The 24,252-nt window shown below is 39.4% G+C and overlaps 1 protein-coding gene across 1 annotated transcript in view; it reads left to right on the forward strand.

The window, feature by feature from the left end:
- The window catches only part of SI (sucrase-isomaltase), a 349,991-nt gene that overhangs the window by 313,643 nt on the left and 12,096 nt on the right, over positions 1-24,252 (forward strand). Inside the window, exons 63-66 of the mRNA XM_077290631.1 lie at positions 3,573-3,689; positions 9,573-9,721; positions 10,074-10,158; positions 15,938-15,994. Of these exons, the coding sequence (XP_077146746.1) occupies positions 3,573-3,689; positions 9,573-9,721; positions 10,074-10,158; positions 15,938-15,994 (408 nt within the window). The remainder of the gene's footprint in view (positions 1-3,572; positions 3,690-9,572; positions 9,722-10,073; positions 10,159-15,937; positions 15,995-24,252) is intronic.

A 24,252-nucleotide genomic window follows, 5' to 3' on the forward strand; every position in this document is an offset into this window, starting at 1 on the left:
GCGTAGGAAACCCCACCATGACATCCTTAACGGCATCAGAAAGGCCTTCTCTGAAAATTGCCGCTAGGGCACACTCATTCCACTGAGTAAGCACAGACCATTTACGAAATTTTTGGCAGTATATCTCAGCTTCATCTTGCCCTTGAGACAGGGCTATTAAAGCTTTTTCAGCTTGAATCTCCAAATTAGGTTCCTCATACAGCAACCCTAAAGCCAGAAAAAACGCATCCACATTGAGCAATGCAGGATCCCCTGGTGTCAATGAAAATGCCCAATTTTGAGGGTCACCTCGCAGCAAAGAAATCACAATCTTAACCTGCTGAACAGGATCTCCAGAGGAGTGAGGTCTGAGAGAAAGGAATAATTTACAATTACATTTGAAATTCTGAAACCGAGATCTATCTCCGGAAAATACCTCTGGTGTAGGAATCTTAGGTTCAGAAATAGGAGTACGTGTAACATAATCTTGTAAATTCTGAACCTTCGTAGCAAGATTATTTAAACCTGCAGCCAAACTCTGAGAGTCCATCCTTACACCGGAGAGATCAGAGCCATTCAAGGATTAGAAGGAGAGAAAGGCAAGGCTGTAAATAGAGCAGAAATACAACTGAGCCAACTAAGTAGCAAACATGTGAGGGAAAAAAAAAAAAATAATCTACAGACTTCTTTTACTCTCCTTTCTTCTGCCAATTACTTTAACAGTGGCCGGTCATACTATCATGATTCCCCAATGGCATGGGAACATCAGAAACACCAAAATAACAGACTAGCCCTCGGGTGATGGAAACTCAAGCTGACCGTGACCTAAATCTACCACACAACTAACAGTAGCCAGGAAGCATTCCTACGGCTGCCTAGATGCCATGCGCCAGCCGGAGAACTAACTACGCCTGGAAGAGGAAGGAACAGACCTGGCTTACCTCTAGTGAAATTCCCCAAAGATGATAGTAGCCCCCACATATATTAACGGTGAGTTCAGAGGAAAAGACATACACAGTATGAAGGTAGATTTAGCAAAGCGAGGTCCACTTACTAGATAGAGGAAGGATACAAAAGAGGACTTCACGGTCAGCTGAAAAACCCTTTCAAAAACCCATCCTGAAATTACTTTAAGACTCCTGTGTCAACTCATGACACAGGAGTGGCAATTTCAGTCCACAAGAGCTTCCAGTAACAGGAAATGACAAACTGTAAACTGGACAAAAAATACAAAACAAAAAGGACAAGAGTCCACTTAGCTGATCAGCAGACTGGTAGCAGGAACATGCAACTGAAAGACTCAGGTTACAATGTTGACCGGCAAGGAAGTGACTGGAGAGCAAGGCTAAATAGAGAACTCCCAAAACAGATGGAAGCAGGTGAGCTGAGGCAGAAAAGAACACACAAGTCTCCAGTACCACCAGCCACCACTAGGGGAGCCCAAAAAGCGGATCACAACAAAGCATCCACCTTTCGCGAGCAGTCATACACAAGGGAGGGGATATTAAAGAACGACTTGCACTCATCAACACACACACGTATACAAATGTACACTAGCGCATGGCCGTGCGGTCAAGCAAAGCTTAAATAGCTGCAGCACATACAGGACCTTCCAAAAAGGACCAATGGAAAGCTGCCACAGAAGTTCAGCATCTTCAGGACCATCCTGGAGGACCAATTGGATCAGCTGCAGTATCTGAGCATGTGACCTTCGATCTCCAATGGGAGATCTTGCCCTGGGCATGCTCAGAAGGGGAAAAGCAGGACTTATTCCCAAAAGCATCTGCTTGCCGCTGCCCAGCATTGGCTTTAATGGCAGAAGCTGGAAAAAAAGCAGTAACTCTATGCACAGAGTGAGACTGAGCAAGACGCCTGGACCGACGTCTCTGCTGAGCAGGCTCCACTGTAGCTGGAGAAGAATGGGAGACCACAGCGGAGATGGTTCGAGATTCCCCCTGTGCAGAGGAGGGAACTCGACACCTAACAATTATTATTATTCTGTCTCTCGGAGTTGAAGTGTACGTACAATAAAAATTACAGATCTCTCCATTCTTTGTAGGTGGGAAAACTTGCAAAATCGGCAGTGTATCAAGTACTTATTTTACTCACTGTATGTTTTGTAACTGACATCTGCCTCTGATAGCAGCTATATCCGTGACAGTCAATTGCTGCTGTTAACCTTTTTAATGCTGCTGATAGCAGCATTTAAGCACTGCAATCTGGGAACCGATGGGTTCTTATGACTGCCAAGGGATGGCTGAACGCCTCTGTGCCTGTCATATGATATCTTCTGTTATATCCAGCTGGTTGGTGCACGTCATAATAGACAGTGACTTTTACTACGCATAACAATTCCGTTGCATTACTGTATATAGAAGTGGTAAGTTAGCCCCCTAAGAGGGTGAATAAAGTAAAAATAAAGAAAAAAACTTTTAAAAAAGTAAACAAAATTCTTTAAAAATTTCAAATAATACACCTCTTCCCAGAAAAAAATATGAAAAAAATAACAAAAAAATACATATTTGGTATCAATGTATTCAAAAAAGTCCATTCTATGAAAATATAATGTTAACAAACACAATCTGTAACTGTAAAGAGTACAAAAATGTAAATAGAAAAAAACATAGAAATACCAGAATTGCAAGTTTTTTCGTGGTCATAGCTAAATTAAAAATTAATAAGCAATCAAAGCATTATATGTATGTCCCATATAGTATAAATATATCCTGTATTATATATACTATAAAAACAAACTATGTGTCCTAACACAGCTCTATTGATTGAAATTTCTTTTTACAGATTTTCGAAAATGGTATCACAAACTATATTTTATTTTTGTTTGAATTTCTGTTTTTACTTAAAAAAAATATGAAAGTTTGGTATCGTTGTAATCATACAGACCTGGACAAATCAGTTATCTAGGTCATTTTTAATATAGAATGAATACCGAGAAACAAAACCCAAATTATAATTATAGAATAGCATTTATGTTTCTCAATTTCACTTCCATTTTCAAGTAAACCAAATTAAAAAATGGATGTTCTCATTCAAAAGTAAAACTAGACTCTAAAAAACAAGCATGGCTTTGTCAGCAAGATAATAAAAAAATACAGCTCTTTTAAAAACAGCAAGGATAAATGAAAGCGCAAAACTAAACATCATGCAGCTTTCATATAAGCATATAAGCTGCTTATATGCTTATATGAAAGCTGCATGATGTAGGGGAGGAGACCATGATTCCACCTTTTTGTCATCAGTGTTTTATCAGCAGGAGATTATCACAAGAGGACTATTTGTCTTATGCCTTGTAATCCTTCTGCTCTGCGTATCCCTGGCCCCACCCCTGATTGGCAGTTTCATGGCAATATACAGTATATACCGAAAGCTGCCAATCACTGGTGTGGGTGATATTACACAGAGCTCAACTTTCAGAGAGAACTGCTATATTTGCAGTAGAGTGTTTTTATCAAAACTACACCAAGCAGCGCCTTAAGTGGTGCATCACTGGAATGATCTATTTTTAGGTCGCACTGGTCTCAGATTATGTAGCAAAAACTAGGTAATAAATGTATTGCTTTTTTCAATTTTTACAGACTGGTGCAGACATTTGTGGATTTTTTGGAGATACTACATATGAACTGTGTGCTCGATGGATGCAACTTGGTGCATTCTATCCCTATTCTAGGAACCATAATGGAAAAGGTTATATGGTAAGTAACTTAATATGCAAAACAATTGCAAACTACCAATGCCAAAATGTGCTATTCATAGACAAATAAAATGGTCTAGATGGGACCAATTTTTATGAAAATACTTTAAAAATCAGTAGATCAATAATTTATACACCAGATCTGTGAATCCAGGAACCATCTTTGTGATGCAATTGCAGGTCGCCAATGTGTTGACATGGCAGTTGTAATCCTAATAAAGACACAATCACTGATATCTTGGTCCTGCGGCTGACATTCATAGCAGAACATTAATTTCAGTATAAAGTAAATTTTACTACTAAATTATTAATTTAATTTCCTTATGTGGACTATAAAATAATTTAAAATCTAAAAAATATGCTTAAAAAATATTATAAAATATTAAAGTTTAACCCCTTTCCGACATCGGGTGTAATAGTACGCCAATATCGGACTACCTCTCTTTGATGTGGGCTCCGGCGGTGAGCCCACATGTGCCCGGTACAGCCACAGGAGGAAACGCGATTTACCCGCAGCTATTAACCCATTAAATGCCGCTGTAAAATGCTGACAGTGGCATCTAACAAGTGCCGGTGACCCCCAGTGTGTTGACATGACAACCAGAGGTCTCCTAGAGACCTCTATGGTTGTTACTGCGGATTGCTGTGAGCGAGAGAACGAGAAAAAAATGTCAAAACACCAGAATTATGTTTTTTGGTCGCCATGACATTGCATTAAAATGCAATAACAGGAGATCAAAAGATCGTATCTGCACTAAAATGGTATAATTAAAAGTGTCAGCTTGGCACGCAAAATATAAGCCCTCACCCAAACCGAGATCGCAAACAAATGTAGACGCTACGGGTATCAGAAAATGGCGCAATTTTTTTTTTACAAACTTTAGAATATTTTTACCATTTAGATAAAAAAGAACCTAGACATGTTTTGTGTCTATGAACTCCTAATGACCTGGAGAATCATAATAATGGGTCAGTTTTAGCATTTAGTGAACCTAGTAAAAAGCCAAACAAAAACTAGTTTGGGATTGCACTGTTTTGCAATTTCACCGCACTTAGAATTTTTTTCCATTTTTATAGTACACAACATGGTAAAACCAATGATGTCGTTCAACAGTACAACTTGTCCCACAAAAAACAGCCCTCACATGGCCATATTTACCAAAAAATAAAAAAGTTATGGCTCTTGGAAGAAGGGGAGCAAAAAATGAAAGTGCATAACCAAAAATACTACTCGTCGTTAAGGGGTTAATACAAATAATAATAATAATAATAATAGTAATATCTTATTTATATAGCACCATTTTCCACAGTGCTTTGCAGTTTTTGCACACATTATCATGATTAAAAGATCCACTTTTCCTAGATAAAAAAATAAAAATAAACAAAAATAAGCATATTTGGTATTATCAAGTCTATTAATCTCTGGTCTATCAAAATATACAATCATTTAAACCAAATGTTAAATAGCAAATAGAGAAAGAATTGAAAACTTACAATAAAAAATTAAGCAATATATGAGCACCAAGATAGAATCAATGGTGTGCAAACAAACAAGCACAATGAACGACATAGAAAAGCAAAACTCGAAAAATACAGTAGTAGAACTTTTTACATTTCATTCCACTTTGAATATTTTTTCCTATTTATCAGTACATTATGTTAACCCCTTCAACCTGAAGCCTGTTTTCGCCTTGCTGACCACTGTCATTTTATTAGGAATTCATTTGGAATGCTTCAATGAATCCTACTGATTCTGAGATTATTTTTTGTGACATATTGTACTTTATGAAATTGGTAAAATTTCTGTGATATGACTTTTGTTTACTTATGAAAATTGGATATTTGGCATAAATTTAGAAAATTTAGCAATTTTTAAATTTTAAATTTTAATTTATTTAAACCAGAGAGTCATGTCACATAAAATAGTTAATAAATAAAATTTTCTACATGTATACTTTACACCAGCACAATTTTTGAACTATATATATTTTTTGTTAGGAAGTTATAAGGGTTAAAAGTTGACCAGCGATTTCTCATTGTTAGAACAAAATTTATAACCCCATTTTTTTAGGGACCACATTTGAAGTAACTTTGAGGGGCCTATACGACAGAAAATACCCAAAAGTGACACGATTCTAAAACCTGAACCCTCAAGGTACTCAAAATCACATTCAAGAAGTTTATTAACCCTTTAGGTGCTTCTCAGGAATTAATGGAATGTGGGGAAAAGGAAGGATAAATATTTTCCTTTTTTCACAAATTTTTTTCTTTAGACCCATTTTTTTTTACTTTCATAAGGGTAACAGGAGAAAAATGGACCATACATTGTGTTGTGCAATTTCTCCTGAGCATGCCGATACCCCTTGTGGGTTAAAAACCACTGTTTGGGTTCACGGCAGGGCTTGGAAGGGAAGGAGCGTCATTTGACTATTTTAATGTAAAATTTGTTGACATAATTAGCGGACGCAATGCCGCATTTGGAGAGCCCATGATGTGCCCAATCAGTGGAAATCTCCCAGAAGTGACACTATTTTGGATACTAGACCTATTAAGGAACTTATTTAAATGTGTATTGAGCACCTTGAATCCCCAGGTGCTTAACAAGTTTTTAATGTTGAGCCTTGAAAATTAAAAAAAATCTAATTTTTCCAACAAACATTTTGCATTTTCATAACTGTAGCAGTAGAAATTGCATCGTATAATTTGTTCTGAACTTTCTCCTTAGTAGGCCAATACCCAATATGTGGAGGCAAATTACTGTTTGGGCTCACTGCAGGGTTTGGGATGGAAGGAGCGCCAATTGACTTATTGAATGCAAAATTTGCTGGAATAATTAGCAGATGCATGTCATGTTTGGAGAGCCCCTGATGTGCCTAAACAGTAGACACCCCCCACAAGTGACATGATTTTGAAAACTAGAACCCCCAGGAAACTTATCTAGAGGTGTAATGAGCACCTTGAACCTCCAGGCGATCCACAGAAGTTTATAACGTTTAGCCGTGAAAATTAAAAAAAAACAAATTTTCTCACAAAAATGTTTTTTCTCCAAAATTTTGCATTTTCATAAGGGTATCAGGATAAATGGCACCATACAATTTGTTGTGCAAATTCTATTGAGATCACTGATTCCCCATTTGTGGTCAAAAACTACTTTTGAGGCACAGTTCAAAGCTCAGAAGGAAAGGAGTGCCATATTATAGTGGAGATTTTCCTGCACTTGTTTGAGGGTGCCATGTCATATTGACAGAGCCTTCTGAGGTGCCAGAACAGCAGAGCCCCTCATAAGTGACCCCATTAATTAATTTACATTTTTACCACCAAGATTGTGTGTTATCCCTAAATTTTACATTTTCCTACTAGGAAATGGGTAAAAATGGCACCAAAACTTGTCCCACAATTTCTGCTAGATGTAAAAATACCCCATATATGGCTGTACAGTACTACTTAGCAACACGGCGAGACTAGGGAGAGACGGAGCGCTATTTGCCTCCTAGAGCACAGATTTTCCTAGAAAAGTTTGCAGACTCCATATACAGAGCCCCTAAATGCTAGGAAAGCAGAATCCCTCTTAAGTAACCCCATGTTGGAAATTATACCCTTTCGAATTTATCTACAGGTGTATTGACAATTTTGATTTCATTGGTGTTTTCCAGAAACAAGCACCAGTGGATGTTGCCAAGTTAAAATTGCAAATGGCCATTGTAGTGACAAGCATGTTGAAGTGACCAGTACTTTGTAGTCACCAGTACATCATGCTCAGCTCATGCTTCTGGAGACATGCACCCGTAAACTATGCAGGCATTAATCATTATAGATATGCCAAACATGTGGGCACTAGATGTGGTTTAGACACACTGGGGCTCAGAAAGGAGGGGGGCATTTAGATTTGGTAGCACAGCATTTGCTGAATTTCTTTTGAGGGATGATGAGCCTTTGTACTACCAGTATCATTGGAACCTCCTGTATTTCCTGTGACAAATGATGGACATGAGTCAGGATTTGCTTTTTTTGTGGATTGAGTTTAATCACTCTACGCTGAGCACTTACTTTGGGGTTTCCATCCAAATCTCCGAGTGACGTGACAGATGAAACCACGATGGATCCATTCACTGTAATGCAGCAGCAGAGTTACTGTGGACTCCATCTGGCTTCTGTTCAGCATTGTCCTTATTTTCAGAAGTGCACAAAACTGCGGTCGACCGCGATTTTACGCTTACATAAAAAGACGGACACCATCGGATCACAGTGCTTCCATCTGCCTCATTATAGGGAAGAACAGAAGAATATGTTTCATTTCTTTTTTATGCTGTTCTTCATGCGGTATAAGTGATTTGACAACTTCATACTTGATACCAGATTCATATCCGGTTTTTATGTTTGGCAGCTGTCAAAAACGAAAAGATACTTTTTATTGCAAAAACTGGTTTTTGCTTTGCTAGACAGCTATAATTTTTCCATAATTCTGTCGACAGAGTCATGTGACAGCTTCTTTTTCGTGGGACGAGTTGACATTTTTGGGCACATGACATTTTTTGATCGCTTTCTTTTTGGTTTTTGGGAGATAGAATGAACAAAAACGAGCAATTCAGGAATTATATTTTTGCTTTTTTTATAATGCTCCACTTGTGGTAAAATTGATGAGCCAGCTTTATTCTTCAGGTCAGTACGAATACACCAATGTACCCCATTGATATCTTTCTTTATGTTTTGGGGTTTTTGCATAATAAAAACTATTATACAGAAAATATAATTATTTTTGTATCGCTTTATTCTGATAGCTATAACTTCTTTATTTTTCCTCTGGCAGAGCTTCATGGTGGCTTGTTTTTTTTACGGGACAAGATGATGTTTTCAGCTTTACCATTTTTATTTACCTTCTTCTTTTTTATCTCATTTTATTGCACTTTTTGCTCAGCAGTATGATAATAAAGCATATTTTTTGCCTCATTTTTCATTTTTGTTTTTATCGTGTCAATTGAAGGTATTAACTAGTGGGACAGTTTTAAACGTCGGGTCTTTTTGAAGGCAGTGATATCAAATATGTGTACTTTTTTGCTTATTTTTTTACATAAATAAATGTATTTATTGAAATAACCTTTTTTTTGTTCTTTATTTGGGATTTTTTTTTACACTTTTTAATAACTATTTTTTTTTAACTTTATTTTACATTGTCCCGGGATGGGACATCACTGTATAGTAATAGATCGCTGATCTGTCAGCAGGTGCTCAAAAGTCATCTTTTATCAGGACCCTGAAGGGCTCCATTGCCATCTTGTGGCCAGAGGTCACCATGGAAACAATCAATACAACTCGATCACATTGTGTTGTGCTGATGATTGCAGACAGGGAGTTCACTCCCTCTGTGATGCTCCTCGATGTCGCTGGCACTATTGACAGCTGCATCAAAGGGGTTATACATTTGACATTGGTGCTGGCTCTGACTGTGGGCGCTGCAGCAGGGTTTCTCATAGAGCTGACACCCGCACCCTATCGTGGCAGCACTCAATGTGAGCTCACGCGATTGTGGCACCGTATCTTTACGGCAGTTTTCAGTAATGTAGTTCCCGCGGCACCTTATAAGTGTGGCGCATGTCAGGAAGAAGATAAGGAGAATAGCTTGATTTAAAGCTACAACTCGTCCAACAAAAAAGCAATCCTTAATACTACTGCGTCAATTAAAAAATAAAATAGTTTAGACTCTTGAAAGAATAGGAGAAAAAATGCACAAAATGGAAAGTAACCTAGTTTGAGTTGTTACGAAGGTCTCTTACTCTAATAATCATTTTTCTCCCATTAAATAAGCACTGTCATCAACTTTTTTATACTCTTAATAAATTACAAGTGCATGAATGTTATTTATTTTATTTTCCTTCATATATTTCAGAGACAAGATCCTGTTAGTTTCGATGAACCATTCAAAGACATATCCAGAAATGTTCTGAACATAAGATACAAACTCCTGCCATATCTGTATACATTAATGTATGAAGCACATACAGAGGGCTCTACTGTTATCCGTCCTTTATTGCATGAGTAAGTTGTTATGCAAAAATGTATATCACTATTATAACAATGCCACAGCACGCGTAACATTGAGAAAAATAATAATAACTAAAAATAAAAGCAAGTCAGGGGCCTGATTTGTAATAAATGACTGCACTTTCACTACAACTTTTTTTTACTGCTCCTCTGATAATATAATTGCCAGGGTGAGTATTTTAAATACCTCGTATAACTTACTTAGTGATATGCCCTGAGATGTAAATCTGATTTTTGCTACCCAACAATTATAACCATAAAGTACCGCTCTCGTATTTTTTTTATATTACACAATTTTAAAGAGTTAAAACTAATCAATGTTTTGTTTCTTTTTACTTGTTACAAGATTCACTAATGACACAGAAACGTGGAATATTTATGAGCAGTTCTTATGGGGACCGGCATTCATGATCAGTCCAGCTTTACGAGAGGTAAATATGTAACTTTACAGTAAACTATATAGTTCATCATATGCTATATTGTTTATTTTATAAAAAAACAGATTAGCAATATATAACTTTCCAGAAATGTTGGCTGTCATGTAAGTTCATTTAAAAAAAAATATTTTTAATAAGTATCTGGTAACCTAAAACTAAGAACACTTGTAATACACTTGCTAGCTTTTCTGCCTTATTTTTCTCTCTTGAAGCAAATCTTCATCAAGATGTTCTAGACCAGCTGCCATAATGTAAGGTCCAAACTCGGGAAAACTTAAGAGAACTACTGCACACCGCTATGCTTCAACTAAAACTGCAGGCAGCCAATATGTTTAGATTCAGATATTAGAGTAAAACATGTTAAATTGAAAAATTATACAGATTCATTTTAATTAGAAATGAGCAAATCAATATAATGCAAATAAAATTTGGGGTGAATATTACAAAATTTGAGCTCCCAGCTAATTCAGTTTGCACAAATCACCCAAAAACTACCTGCCATATATTGCAGTAAATAGCTTCAGCGATGATGCAGACTTCCCCACAAAGCTTTGCAGCTTTCACATCACATAGTATAGTATAGTCTATTGGGAGGAAATATAATAGCCTGTATAAAAGCAAAGGAAGAGAATGCAGCAGCCATTTTAATAAGAATTTAAGATAGTGAGAATATGTCAGAACTTGCAGCTCACTAATAGACATAGGCAGAAAAAGCCCTAAATCATTGGACAAATGCTCAGAACAACATTGTGTTGAGTAACTGTAGCAGTGAAGAAGATGAGAGTAGTAGTCTGGGAATTATACAGAGACTCAATTGTTAGGCGCAGAGAAAGATCTGAGAGCCGCCAGCAGCAATACCTGACAGCATGATTAATCAGTGAAATGGTGTAGCTGTCATTTATCCTATTGCATTGCATACACATTTTTTCTTCATTGATAATGTACAAAATAGCAGATTTTTTTTTTACATTTAATGTGCGATCATTTTTTTTAGGAGGGAAATAACTAATTTTTATAAATACAAAACAAAATTTAATAAAATTCAGACATTTAAAATGAATCTGTCAGCAGGGTTTTGCTATGTAATCTGAAGGCAGGGGTTAAAACACAGATTTTACTGATGGGTCACTCATCAGGATTTGTGATATAGTTTACTTACCATGACGGTTTTATCATTAGGTGATGATTATTGCTGGGTCTAGGTCTCAATTAAATGCTAGCACGATCACGCCCCATCCTGTGATGCCTGGGGTGGGCAAGGTTAGCTTTGTCAGGTCTGCTTTATGAGAAATCTAAGAACTCTGATTGTGTTACGACAGCTGAACCTGTAGCAAAAACCCTTGTTTTAAACATTAACAGGGTAACTCCTCTGTATGAACATGACATATATCACCTATTGGGGGTTAATATAATGAAATATACATATATAATGATCTTCGGATTAAATCTGCCCCCTCTCCCCCCTCGAAGTGATGTAGGATGCCCTCAGTGAAGGGGAAAAGGTTAGTTTATTTAAACAAAGGGAAGAGATGTGGGGTTCAACTCCCCAATTACCCAACTTCTGGTTAATAGGGCGACAGCACTCTGTACCCTATGAGAATGCCCACCCATAAGCACAGAGACACTTCAATCACTATTTTATTTTGGAACAAATCTTGGCCTCTTCTAGCTGATCCCTCCTCAATAGTAAGTACAGTCCCCTGATGACTTCTCCTAACGGAGAAAGAAACGCATCAGGAGGGATTTTTTCTGGAGAATTAGTCTTTCTTTTGTACTGCCCTTGACAGGGTGGGAGCAAATGCAGGGGCTTCGGCAGGGCAGAGTGAAGTATGCTTCTACCCTTATGGACGTGACCCAGATGACAGTCTGCATATGAATTGGATGAGATCCACACATTTTTCATCTTTTATTTTCAATTTATTGCACTATTGCACTTTTCTTGTTCGAGTCCTATCATCTTGTGTCAGGATTTATTGAATGGGTGCGTATTGATTGCTTATTGCATTTATGGAGAATATTCCGTGAGACTAGTTATATCCTGACATTTAGAAGATGTTTTTCTGAATCTTTGCTATTCTGTTAGACGTAACTTGCGTTTTTTTTGTTTTTATTGATAATAATAAAAGTAATTTTTTAGTGTAACCTTTAGGCTATACATGTAAAACAGCTGAACCCAATGAACTAAGTGACACAATATTGGATTGAGCGCATCTTTGTGTTTTTTTGTGTTTGTCACAAACACTTTTATTTTGCATATCTGTTTTTTAAGTCAAATTTTACTTCCATATATGCTTCAATAAAATGCTTTGATATAGATGCTGGCTTGGATATGAACCTCTCTAAAGTTTATTTTGTCATTTTTATGAAAGGAGTTTACATTTATTAAAGACGATAAAAAAATTAAAATGTAGAAATTTGAATGTGCAAGTCTTTTTTGTAAAAAACATGCTTTATTGGTCCAACCGTACAGTATATGGCACAATAATAGTGCAACTTGCTGCCACATTTTTCTTTCTATTGTTGTTTCTGCCTAATTCCCTAGCATTTCTAATTACATCATTTTTGTCAAGAGTTAAATGAGAATGAGGTTGAAAAAATTGTAAAAACCTTATTATGGTGCTGTATAAAATGTATGGTAAAAGAAAGAGAGACAACAGTAATGGACGGGCAGTGTAAAACAGAAAAATTAGCATACCACGGCAAAAAATGTAGGAGCCACCATCACCAATGACACAAGCCATCTGGGCTGTAGCACTGCAAAACACAGGCCACAATTAGCCTTGTTTGCCTCTTGCAAGTGTCCTAGTGGGGAAAAAGTGGAACATGTTACTTCTAACAGAGAAACCATCAGTTTCAGTCACTGTTCTACACAGAACAGCATGCCTGATCATAAATTACTCAAAGGGATAATTTGTGGACCATGTTTTTAATTTGTAATGTATGTCCATGCACAGTGTAAATAAATGGACTATTGGTTACTAGAGACAGTTACCATTTTTATGGTGTGGTCACTTGATATATTTTTAATACAGTCCTAGGGGACCTAAAAGTGCTATAAATACAGCTGTGTGAAAAAGTATTTGCCCCTTCCTAATTTCCTACTCTTTTGTATGACTGTCACCCTTAAATGTTTCAGATCACCAAAAAATTGAAATATTAGACAAAGATAACACAAGTGAGCATACAATGCAGTTTTTAAATGAAGTTCTTTATTATTCAGGGAAAAATAAATCCAAACCTACAGGGCCCTGTGTGAAAAAAAATTGATTGCCCCAGCCCAATTAAAACATAAATTAACTGTGGTTTTTCACATCTTTGGGAAGCTGAGTTCAAATTCCCTAGCCACTCCAAGGCCTGATTGCTGCTACACCTATTCTCAATCAAGAGATCACTTAAATAGGACCTGCCTGGCAAATTGAAGTAGATCACACGATCCTCAAATGCTAGACATCATACTGCTATCCAAAGAAATTCTGGAACAAATGAGAAATAAAGTAATTGAGATCTATTAGTCCAGAAAAGGTTATAAAGCCATTTCTAAAGCTTTGGGACTCCAGCAATCCACAGTGAGAGCTATTATCCACAAATGGTGATAACATGGAACAGTGGTGAACCTTGCCAGGAGTGTGCGACTGAACAAAATTACCCCAAGAGCCCAACGACAATTTTTCCAAGAGGTAACATAAGACCACACAACAACATCAAAACTGCAGGCTTCACATGCCACAGTTAAGGTCAGTGTTCATGACTCTACCATAAGAAAGAGACTGGGCAAAAATGGCTTGTATGGCAGAGTTCCAAGATGAAAACCACTGCTGAACAATAAGGCTCATCACAGTTTTGCCAGAAAACATCTTGACGATCCCCAAGACTTTTGGGAGAATACTTTGTGAACTAATGAGACAAAACGTGAACTTTTTGGAAGGTGTTTGCCCCATTGCATCTGGCATAGAAGTAACACAGCATTTCAGAAAAGGAACATCATACCTAGCAGTAAAATGTGGTGGTGGTGGTGGTGGTGAGATGGTCTGGGGCTGTGTTGCTGCTTGCAGCAATACTTATTGGGGTAAATGGAACCATGAATTCTGCCATCTACTGAAAAATCTTGACCTGAAATACACTTGGGTTATGTAGCAGGACAATGATCCAAAACACCCCAGCAAGTCCACCTCTGAATGGCTTAAGAAAAACAAGCAAAGTACTGAACATAATCCAATTAAGATGCTGTAGCATGACCTTAAAAATGTTGTTCATGCTCAGAAACCCTACAATGTGGCTGAAAAACAACAATCATGCAAAGATAAATGGGCCAAAATTCATCCAGAGCATTGTAAAAGACTCACTGCCAGTATCACAAACACTTGATTGCAGTTGTTGCTTCTAAGGGTACGTTCACACAGGACTTTTTTGCTGCTTTTTTTTGCTGCTTTTTTTATGCTAATTTTCAGCTGCTTTTTACAGTACCAGTAAAGCCTATGAGATTTCAGAAATCTCATGCACACACGTTGGTTTTTTGTTTGATCAGTTTTTTCTGCTTTGCTGCTTTTTTTGGACATAGGGCATGTCACTTCTTTCAGCGTTTTTGCTGCGTTTTTGCAGCGTTTTTTCACCCATTGACTTGAATGGGTGATGAAAAAAACGCTGCAAAAACGCTGAAAAAACGCATGTAGCATTATTTGCTGCTTTTTTGTGCAGAAAATCATGGCCAGCAGGAAGGGATCTCACAGCCAAGAGCTTAGGGGTGTGGTTAGTGAGGTGTGAAGAGCCATTGTGAGCCATTGTGAGGTGTGAAGAGCCATTGTGAGGTGTCCTGATTGTGATCTATTGTGAGGGAGTTCCTGGTAGTGAGGTGTGAAGAGCCATTGTGAGCCATTGTCAGGTGTGGAGAGCCATTGTGAGGTGTCCTGATTGTGATCTATTGTGAGGGAGTTCCTGGTAGTGAGGTGTGAAGAGCCATTGTGAGCCATTGTCAGGTGTGAAGAGCCATTGTGAGGTGTCCTTTTCTAACAAATTAAATGACCAGGTAGTAGGTAAATACCTGCGTGCTTGAGTACTAACTGAGTGTCTTTGGTGTAGTCATCAAACATGTTTGATTCACCATATACCACAAAAAAAGCATGAAAAAAAAACGCACCAAAAACGCACAAAAAACGCACCCAAAAAACGCACCAAAAACGCACCTATAAACAGCTGAAAATTAGCATAAAAAAAAGCAGCAAAAAAAAAGCAGCAAAAAAGTCCTGTGTGAACGTACCCTTAAGGGTGGCCCAACCAGTTATTAGGTTTACGGGGCAATACATTTTTCACACAGGGCCCTGTAGGTTTGCATTTCTTTTTCTCTTAATAATAAAGAACTTAATATAAAAACTGCATTTTGTGTTTACTTGTTTAATCTTTGTCTAATATTTAAATTTGTTTGGTGATCTGAAACATTTAAGTGTGACAGACATGCAAATGAATAGAAAATCAACTGTATGTCTTTAAGGCAATTGGAGTACCTGCCAATTAATTTTTTTCTTAAACTTTGCCAAACCTGGATTCAATCATCTCTAACATTCATGTATCGAACCTGATTAAGAAAATAAAGATGCATAAAATAGTCATTTTATATACCAAAACATGGAGCATTTTCTACAATTATCAATAAACTAAAACACGCAGCAGAATTATTTCTTCTTATGTACAATTGTTGCTTTTGTTTTTAGTAATCTTTGTGGTTACATTTAACTGCTGACAATTATTGATACATGACAAATATGTTTTTCTGTTTTAGAAACAAACAGAAGTAGATGCCTATATACCAAAGGCTCGTTGGTATAACTATCATACGGTAAGATTGGGTGTCATACTAAGGTCCTTCTAACTGCTTTTGGGAGGTGAAAGGGAATAAATTGGGCAGTTTAAGTTACTATTTACAAAATCTGTCAAGTTACATCAAAACTCAGGAAGAAATGTTGTCTATGTCTTCATGTGTGTTTTATGTTAAGCCTTTCATGACTGGGCCATTTTTCATTTTTCCATTTCCGTTTTTCCCTCACCTTCTTCCAAGAGCCAGAATTTTATTATTTTTCAATTCACAAATACGTTTGAGGCCTATGACAATTTGTATAGTTGAAGGACATTATTCATTTTTTTATGTGATGCACTGGAAAGCAAGTAAAATTCTAAGTGCACTGAAAATGCAAAAAAGTACAATTCCCAATGTTTTTTTATTTATTTACAATGTTCACTATAAGCTAAAACTGACATGGCAAAAAGATTTTCCAGGTCGGTATATTGTCACAGATGCCAATCATGCATAATTGTTGTTTTTTTATTTAAGAAGTGAAAAAATATTCGGAAACTTGTAAAAAAAAAATATTTTGCTTGTGTTGCCCTTTTTTGAGATCACTACACCTTATGTTTTTGGGATAAAGAGGCTGTGTGGGGCATTTATTTTTTGTGCCCTGGGCTGATGTTTTAACTGATATCATTTTGGAATAGATATGATGTTTTGATCTCCTGTTATTACATTTGATTGCGGTGAGCAAAAAAAAATGTAATTCTGGAGTTTCGCTTTTTCTCTCATTTACCAACCGGATTAAATTATTATATATTTTGATTGATTAGACTTTTAACTATAAGAAACTATAAAGAAAATATGCATATAACATATGGTGCAAGTCTGGGAATATACCAATCTATTAACTTACCCCTAACAATGAAAATAATTTACTGAGTAGTGGATTACTCCCAAACTATTACATACCCATAATAAACTACTATTGGATTGGCCACAAACCATCAAGATGAGCTAGAGTAAACACATTTTTATTGAAAAAATATTTAATAGAATATGCATATGTACATTCAGGATAGTAATGGTCTAATAAGGATGAAAACGTGCAGGAGGAAATTCAATAGCCCATAGTACATCAGCTTATAAGGGTAAAGGAATACATAGGAAAAAGATTTGATTATATTTTTCCTATTAGTAAAATTATTTTGACTCATCTTGGTGGCTTGTGGCTACTCCAATAGTAATTTATTTTCAGAATACCAAATATGTGTGTTTTTTCTTATTGTTTCATTGGGGCAGAAGGGAGATGGTTTGAATGTCTATGTTTTTATTTTTTATTTTCATATTTTTTTAAAATATTATTTTTAACTTTTTACTGTTTTTAATAGTCCCCTTAGTGAACTTGAAGCATTTACCATTTGATCTCTTGTGTTATACATACCAGTGCATCGGCATTGCTATGTATGGTGAAAATCACGATCACGATCTTCTATGAACCCCAGTTGCATGCTGGCTTTCACAAGAAAAACGTCATGACAAGCACTGAGGTTTTCAGTATATCCTCAGCATTTATGGCAACCCATTGGCCCACTGCGATCAAGTCACAGCACGCTCATGGATGTGTGTTATGATGAGCTGATGGTTAGGAGCACTAGGAATGACCTGATGAGCAAACTAGCAATACAGGACAAGCTCTGGGAAGTGGGAACTTTGCTGACCGCAACCCCTAAACCTATCACAACAACTAGAAATAGCCGTGGAGCGTACCTAACTCTGCCTAGATGCCTCTTCACAGCCTAAGAGCTAACTACCCCTAAAGATAGAAAATAAGGCCTAACTTGCCTCAGAGAAATTCCCCAAAGAAATAGGCAGCCCCCCACACGTATTGACTGTGAGTTAAGATGGAAGTCACAAACACAGGAATGAAATAGGTTTCAGCAAAGGAGGCCAGACTTTAACTAAACAGACTTGAGGATAGAAAAGGTATCTTTGCTGTCAGCATAAAAAACTACCAAAAAACACGCAGAGTGTGCAAAAGAGACCCCACACCGACTCACGGCGTGAAGGTGCCACTCTGCATCCCAGAGCTTCCAGCTTAGCCAGGCAGAATCATGATAGCAAGCTGGACAAGAAAACAGTGGTAAACAAATAAGCTAGCAGGGACAGCTTTTGCTGGAGTAGACAGGTCATCTGAAAGATCCAAGAGCAAACTGAACCAGTACTAGGACATTGACAGCTGGCATCAAGTAACGATCTGAGTGGAGTTAAATAGAGCAGCCAGCCAAGGCCTAAACAAGATCAGCTGGAGAAGGAACCTCAGAACCAGCAGCTCCACTCACAGCCACCAGAGGGAGTCCATGAACAGAACTTGCCGAAGTACCATTCATAACCACAGGAGGGAGTTCGAGAACAGAATTCACAACAGTACCCCCCCCTTGAGGAGGGGTCACCGAACCCTCACCAGAGCCTCCAGGCCGATCCGGACGAGCCAAATGAAAGGCACGAACAAGATCGGCAGCATGAACATCAGAGGCAACCACCCAAGAATTATCCTCCTGACCATAACCTTTCCACTTGACTAGGTACTGAAGTTTCCATCTCGAAATACGAGAATCCAAAATCTTCTCCACCACATACTCCAACTCCCCCTCAACCAACACCGGGGCAGGAGGATCAACGGAGGGAACCACAGGAGCCACATATCTCGGCAATAACGACCTATGGAACACATTATGGATGGCAAAAGAAGCTGGAAGGTCTAAACGAAATGACACAGGATTAAGAATTTCAGAAATCTTATAAGGACCAATGAAACGAGGCTTAAACTTTGGAGACGAAGCCTACATAGGAACATAATGAGACGACAACCAAACCAAATCCCAACACGAAGTCAGGGACCAACACAGCGACGGCGGTTAGCGAAACGTTGAGCCTTCTCCTGGGACAATGTCAAATTGTCCACTACGTGAGTCCAAATTTGCTGCAACCTGTCCACCACAGAATCCACACCAGGACAGTCCGAAGGCTCAACCTGCCCTGAAGAAAAACGAGGATGGAAACCAGAATTACAGAAAAAAGGCGAAACCAAAGTGGCCGAGCTGGCCCGATTATTAAGGGCGAACTCAGCCAAAGGCAAGAAGGACACCCAATCATCCTGATCAGCAGAAACAAAGCATCTCAGATATGTTTCAAAAGTCTGATTGGTTCGTTCGGTTTGGCCATTTGTCTGAGGGTGGAAAGCTGAAGAAAAAGACAAATCAATGCCCATCTTAGCACAAAAGGACCACCAAAATCCTGAAACAAACTGGGAACCTCTGTCCGACATGATGTTCTCCGGAATGCCATGTAAACGAACCACATGCTGGAAAAACAATGGAACCAAATCAGAGGAGGAAGGCAATTTAGGCAAAGGTACCAAATGGACCATCTTAGAGAAGCGATCACAAACCACCCAGATAACTGACATCCTCTGAGAGACAGGGAGATCTGAAATAAAATCCATGGAAATATGCGTCCAGGGCCTTTTCGGGACCGGCAAGGGCAAAAGCAACCCACTGGCATGAGAACAGCAGGGCTTAGCCCGAGCACAAGTCCCACAGGACTGCACAAAAGAACGCACATCTCGTGACAAGGAAGGCCACCAAAAGGATCTAGCCACCAAATCTCTGGTACCAAAGATTCCAGGATGACCAGCCAACACCAAACAATGACCCTCAGAGATAACTCTACTAGTCCATCTATCAGGGACAAACAGCTTCTCTGCTGGGCAACGGTCAGGTCTATCAGCCTGAAACTCCTGCAGCACCCGCCGAAAATCAGGGGAGATGGCAGACAAAATTACCCCCTCTTTGAGAATACCAGCTGGCTCAGGAACTCCCGGAGAATCAGGCACAAAACTCCTTGAAAGGGCATCAGCCTTCACATTCTTAGAACCCGGAAGGTACGAAACCACAAAATTGAAGCTGGAGAAAAACAGCGACCATCGAGCCTGTCTAGGATTCAACCACTTGGCAGACTCGAGATAAGTCAGATTCTTGTGATCCGTCAAGACCACCACGCGATGTTTGGCTCCTTCAAGCCAATGTCGCCACTCCTCAAACGCCCACTTCATAGCCAACAACTCTCGATTGCCCACATCATAATTGCGCTCAGCAGGCGAAAACTTTCTAGAAAAGAAAGCACATGGTTTCATCACACAGCCATCAGAACCTCTTTGAGACAAAACAGCACCTGCTCCAATCTCAGAAGCATCCACCTCGACCTGAAACGGGAGCGAAACATCTGGCTGACACAACACAGGGGCAGAAGAAAAACGACGCTTCAGCTCCTGAAAAGCCTCAACGGCCGCAGAGGACCAATTGACCACATCCGCACCTTTCATGGTTAAGTCAGTCAATGGTTTAACAACACTAGAAAAATTAGCGATGAAGCGACGGTAAAAATTAGCAAAGCCCAGGAATTTATGAAGGCTCTTCACAGAAGTAGGCTGAGTCCAATCATAAATGGCCTGAACTTTAACAGGGTCCATCTCGATAGTAGAAGGGGAAAAAATGAAGCCCAAAAATGAAACCTTCTGAACTCCAAAGAGACACTTAGACCCCTTCACAAACAAGGAATTAGCACGAAGGACCTGGAACACCATTCTGACCTGCTTCACATGAGACTCCCAATCGTCCGAAAAGACCAAAATATCATCCAAATATACAATCATGAATCTATCCAGGTACTTTCGGAAGATGTCATGCATAAAGGACTGAAACACAGATGGAGCATTAGAAAGCCCGAATGGCATCACCAAGTACTCAAAATGGCCCTCGGGCGTATTAAATGCTGTTTTCCATTCGTCGCCCCATTTAATACGCACAAGATTATATGCCCCTCGAATATCTATCTTGGTGAACCAGCTAGCCCCCTTAATCCGAGCAAACAAATCAGACAGTAGCGGCAAAGGATACTGAAATTTGACGGTGATTTTATTGAGAAGGCGGTAATCTATACAAGGTCTCAGAGTACCATCCTTCTTGGCCACAAAAAAGAACCCTGCTCCCAACGGTGATGACGACGGGCGAATATGCCCTTTCTCCAAGGACTCCTTTATATAACTCCGCATTGCGGCGTGTTCTGGCACAGATAAATTGAACAGTCGGCCCTTCGGAACCTTACTACCAGGAATCAAATTAATTGCACAATCGCAATCCCTATGAGGAGGTAGGGCACTGGATTTGGGCTCATCAAATACATCCCGGTAATCTGACAAGAACTCAGGGACTTCAGAAGGATGGGAAGACGAAATAGACAACAATGGGATATCCCCATGTACCCCTTGACAACCCCAACTGGATACAGACATTGATTTCCAATCCAATACTGGATTATGGAGCTGTAGCCATGGCAAACCCAAAACGACCACATCATGCAGATTATGCAACACCAAAAAGCAAATATCCTCCTGATGTGCAGGAGCCATGCACATGGTCAATTGAGTCCAGTACTGAGGCTTATTCTTGGCCAAAGGTGTAGCATCAATTCCTCTCAATGGAATAGGATACTGTAAGGGCTCCAAGAAAAAAACCACAGTGCCTGGCAAACTCCAAGTCCATCAAATTCAGGGCAGCGCCTGAATCCACAAATGCCATAACAGAATAGGACGACAAAGAGCAAATCAGAGTAACGGACAAAAGAAATTTTGGCTGTACCGTACCAATGGTGGCAGACCTAGCGAACCGTTTAGTGCGCTTAGGACAATCAGAGATAGCATGAGTGGAGTCACCACAGTAAAAACACAGCCCATTCTGCCGTCTGTATTCTTGCCGTTCAGCTCTGGTCAAGGTCCTATCACATTGCATCGGCTCAGGCTTCTGCTCAGAATACACCGCCAAATGGTGCACATTTTTGCGCTCACGTAAGCGTCGATCGATCTGAATGGCCAAGGACATAGACTCATTCAGACCAGCAGGCGTGGGGAATCCCACCATAACATCCTTAAGGGCTTCAGAAAGACCCTTTCTGAAAATTGCTGCCAGGGCACACTCATTCCACTGAGTAAGCACAGACCACTTTCTAAACTTCTGACAATATACCTCCGCTTCATCCTGACCCTGACACAAAGCCTTCAAAATTTTCTCTGCCTGATCCACTGAATCTGGTTCATCATAAAGCAATCCAAGCGCCAGAAAAAACGCATCTACATTACGCAATGCAGGATCTCCTGGCGCAAGGGAAAATGCCCAGTCTTGAGGGTCGCCACGCAGCAAAGAAATAATGATTCTTACTTGCTGAATGGGGTCACCAGAGGAGCGGGGTTTCAAAGCAAAAAACAGTCTACAATTATTTTTGAAATTCAGGAACTTAGATCTATCCCCAGAAAACAAATCAGGAATTGGAATTCTGGGTTCTAACATCGGGTTCTGAACTACATAATCTTGAATGCCTTGTACCCTTGCAGTGAGTCGATCCACACAAGAGGACAGACCTTGAATGTCCATATCTACACCTGTGTCCTAAACCACCCAGAGATTTAGGGGAAAATAAAAACAAATCATGCTGCAGAGAAAAAAAAATGGTCTCAGAACTTCTCTTATCCCTCTATTGAGATGCATTAACACTTAACACGGGCCAGCTGTACTGTTATGATGAGCTGATGGTTAGGAGCACTAGGAATGACCTGATGCGCAAACTAGCAATACAGGACAAGCTCTGGGAAGTGGGAACTTTGCTGACCGCAACCCCTAAACCTATCACAACAACTAGAAATAGCCGTGGAGCGTACCTAACTCTGCCTAGACGCCTCTTCACAGCCTAAGAGCTAACTACCCCTAAAGATAGAAAATAAGGCCTAACTTGCCTCAGAGAAATTCCCCAAAGAAATAGGCAGCCCCCCACACGTATTGACTGTGAGTTAAGATGGAAGTCACAAACACAGGAATGAAATAGGTTTCAGCAAAGGAGGCCAGACTTTAACTAAACAGACTTGAGGATAGAAAAGGTATCTTTGCGGTCAGCATAAAAAACTACCAAAAAACCACGCAGAGTGTGCAAAAGAGACCCCACACCGACTCACGACGTGGAGGTGCCACTCTGCATCCCAGAGCTTCCAGCTTAGCCAGGCAAAATCATGATAGCAAGCTGGACAAGAAAACAGTGGTAAACAAATAAGCTAGCAGGGACTTAGCTTTTGCTGGAGTAGACAGGTCATCTGAAAGATCCAAGAGCAAACTGAACCAGTACTAGGACATTGACAGCTGGCATCAAGTAGCGATCTGAGTGGAGTTAAGTAGAGCAGCCAGCCAAGGCCTAAACGAGATCAGCTGGAGAAGGAACCTCAGAACCAGCAGCTCCACTCACAGCCACCAGAGGGAGTCCATGAACAGAACTCGCCGAAGTACCATTCATAACCACAGGAGGGAGTTCGAGAACAGAATTCACAACAGATGTGTGAAATGAAGCGGCCCCTGCCAGCACATGTTAAATGCTGCTGCCAGAGATTAACAGCAACAATTAGCAAGTTAACAGCTGTGGGCGTAGCTTCGCTCTGCCTGCGGATGGTAAAGGCTCATGATGTCTGGTTCAATGAAGTGCCATCTGCTGGGAAAGTCAGGGGCATGATATATCATGTAAATGTAAGTCATATGTCAAGAAAGAGTTATTAAGCTTAAAGGGAACCTGTCTGCAGGATTGTACACAGTAACCTCCAAACACTGTCAGGTCGGCGCCGTTATACTGATTAAAATGATACTTTGGATGATGAAATTCATCTTGTGGTGGTTGTTTAATCTTTATTTTCAGTTTTGACTTAATAATATGTTGGTACTCCGGGGTAGCCTGTGGGGGGTCTTCTTGTGGTGCTCTGATTAGCTATTCATAATGAAGACTGCTGACAGGTCACTGAACCCTCAGTGACATGCCCCCTAGTTTACATAATGAATATTATATATACATATTGAAAAAAAAACACTCTGCCAGCAGACGCCAGGCGTGGCACCTCATCAGCAGCATTATTGCATTTGTACTGTGTATAGAATTAATATTGCATTTGTACTGTGTATAGAATTAATATGGTTAAGGTTATCTTTATATTAAAAAAAATGAAAATGGTGCCCACCGCACCTGCGCAAAAGCAGTTATCGGTGTATATAGGTACTGAGCCCCGGCACCTGTGCACTGCAGTACTTTGCTCTGCCCTAAACAGGGCAGAGAAGTACGCCTGCTCATGAATGCGATGTCGGGGAGCCTGTGTGGATGATGTAGCATTGCATCATCTTCAAGAAACAAGCAGGAGGGCGGCGATCATAAGAAGATGGGAGGCACCA

Source organism: Ranitomeya variabilis, chromosome 2 (genome assembly GCF_051348905.1).
Source record: "Ranitomeya variabilis isolate aRanVar5 chromosome 2, aRanVar5.hap1, whole genome shotgun sequence".
Taxonomy (NCBI): Eukaryota; Metazoa; Chordata; class Amphibia; order Anura; family Dendrobatidae; genus Ranitomeya; species Ranitomeya variabilis.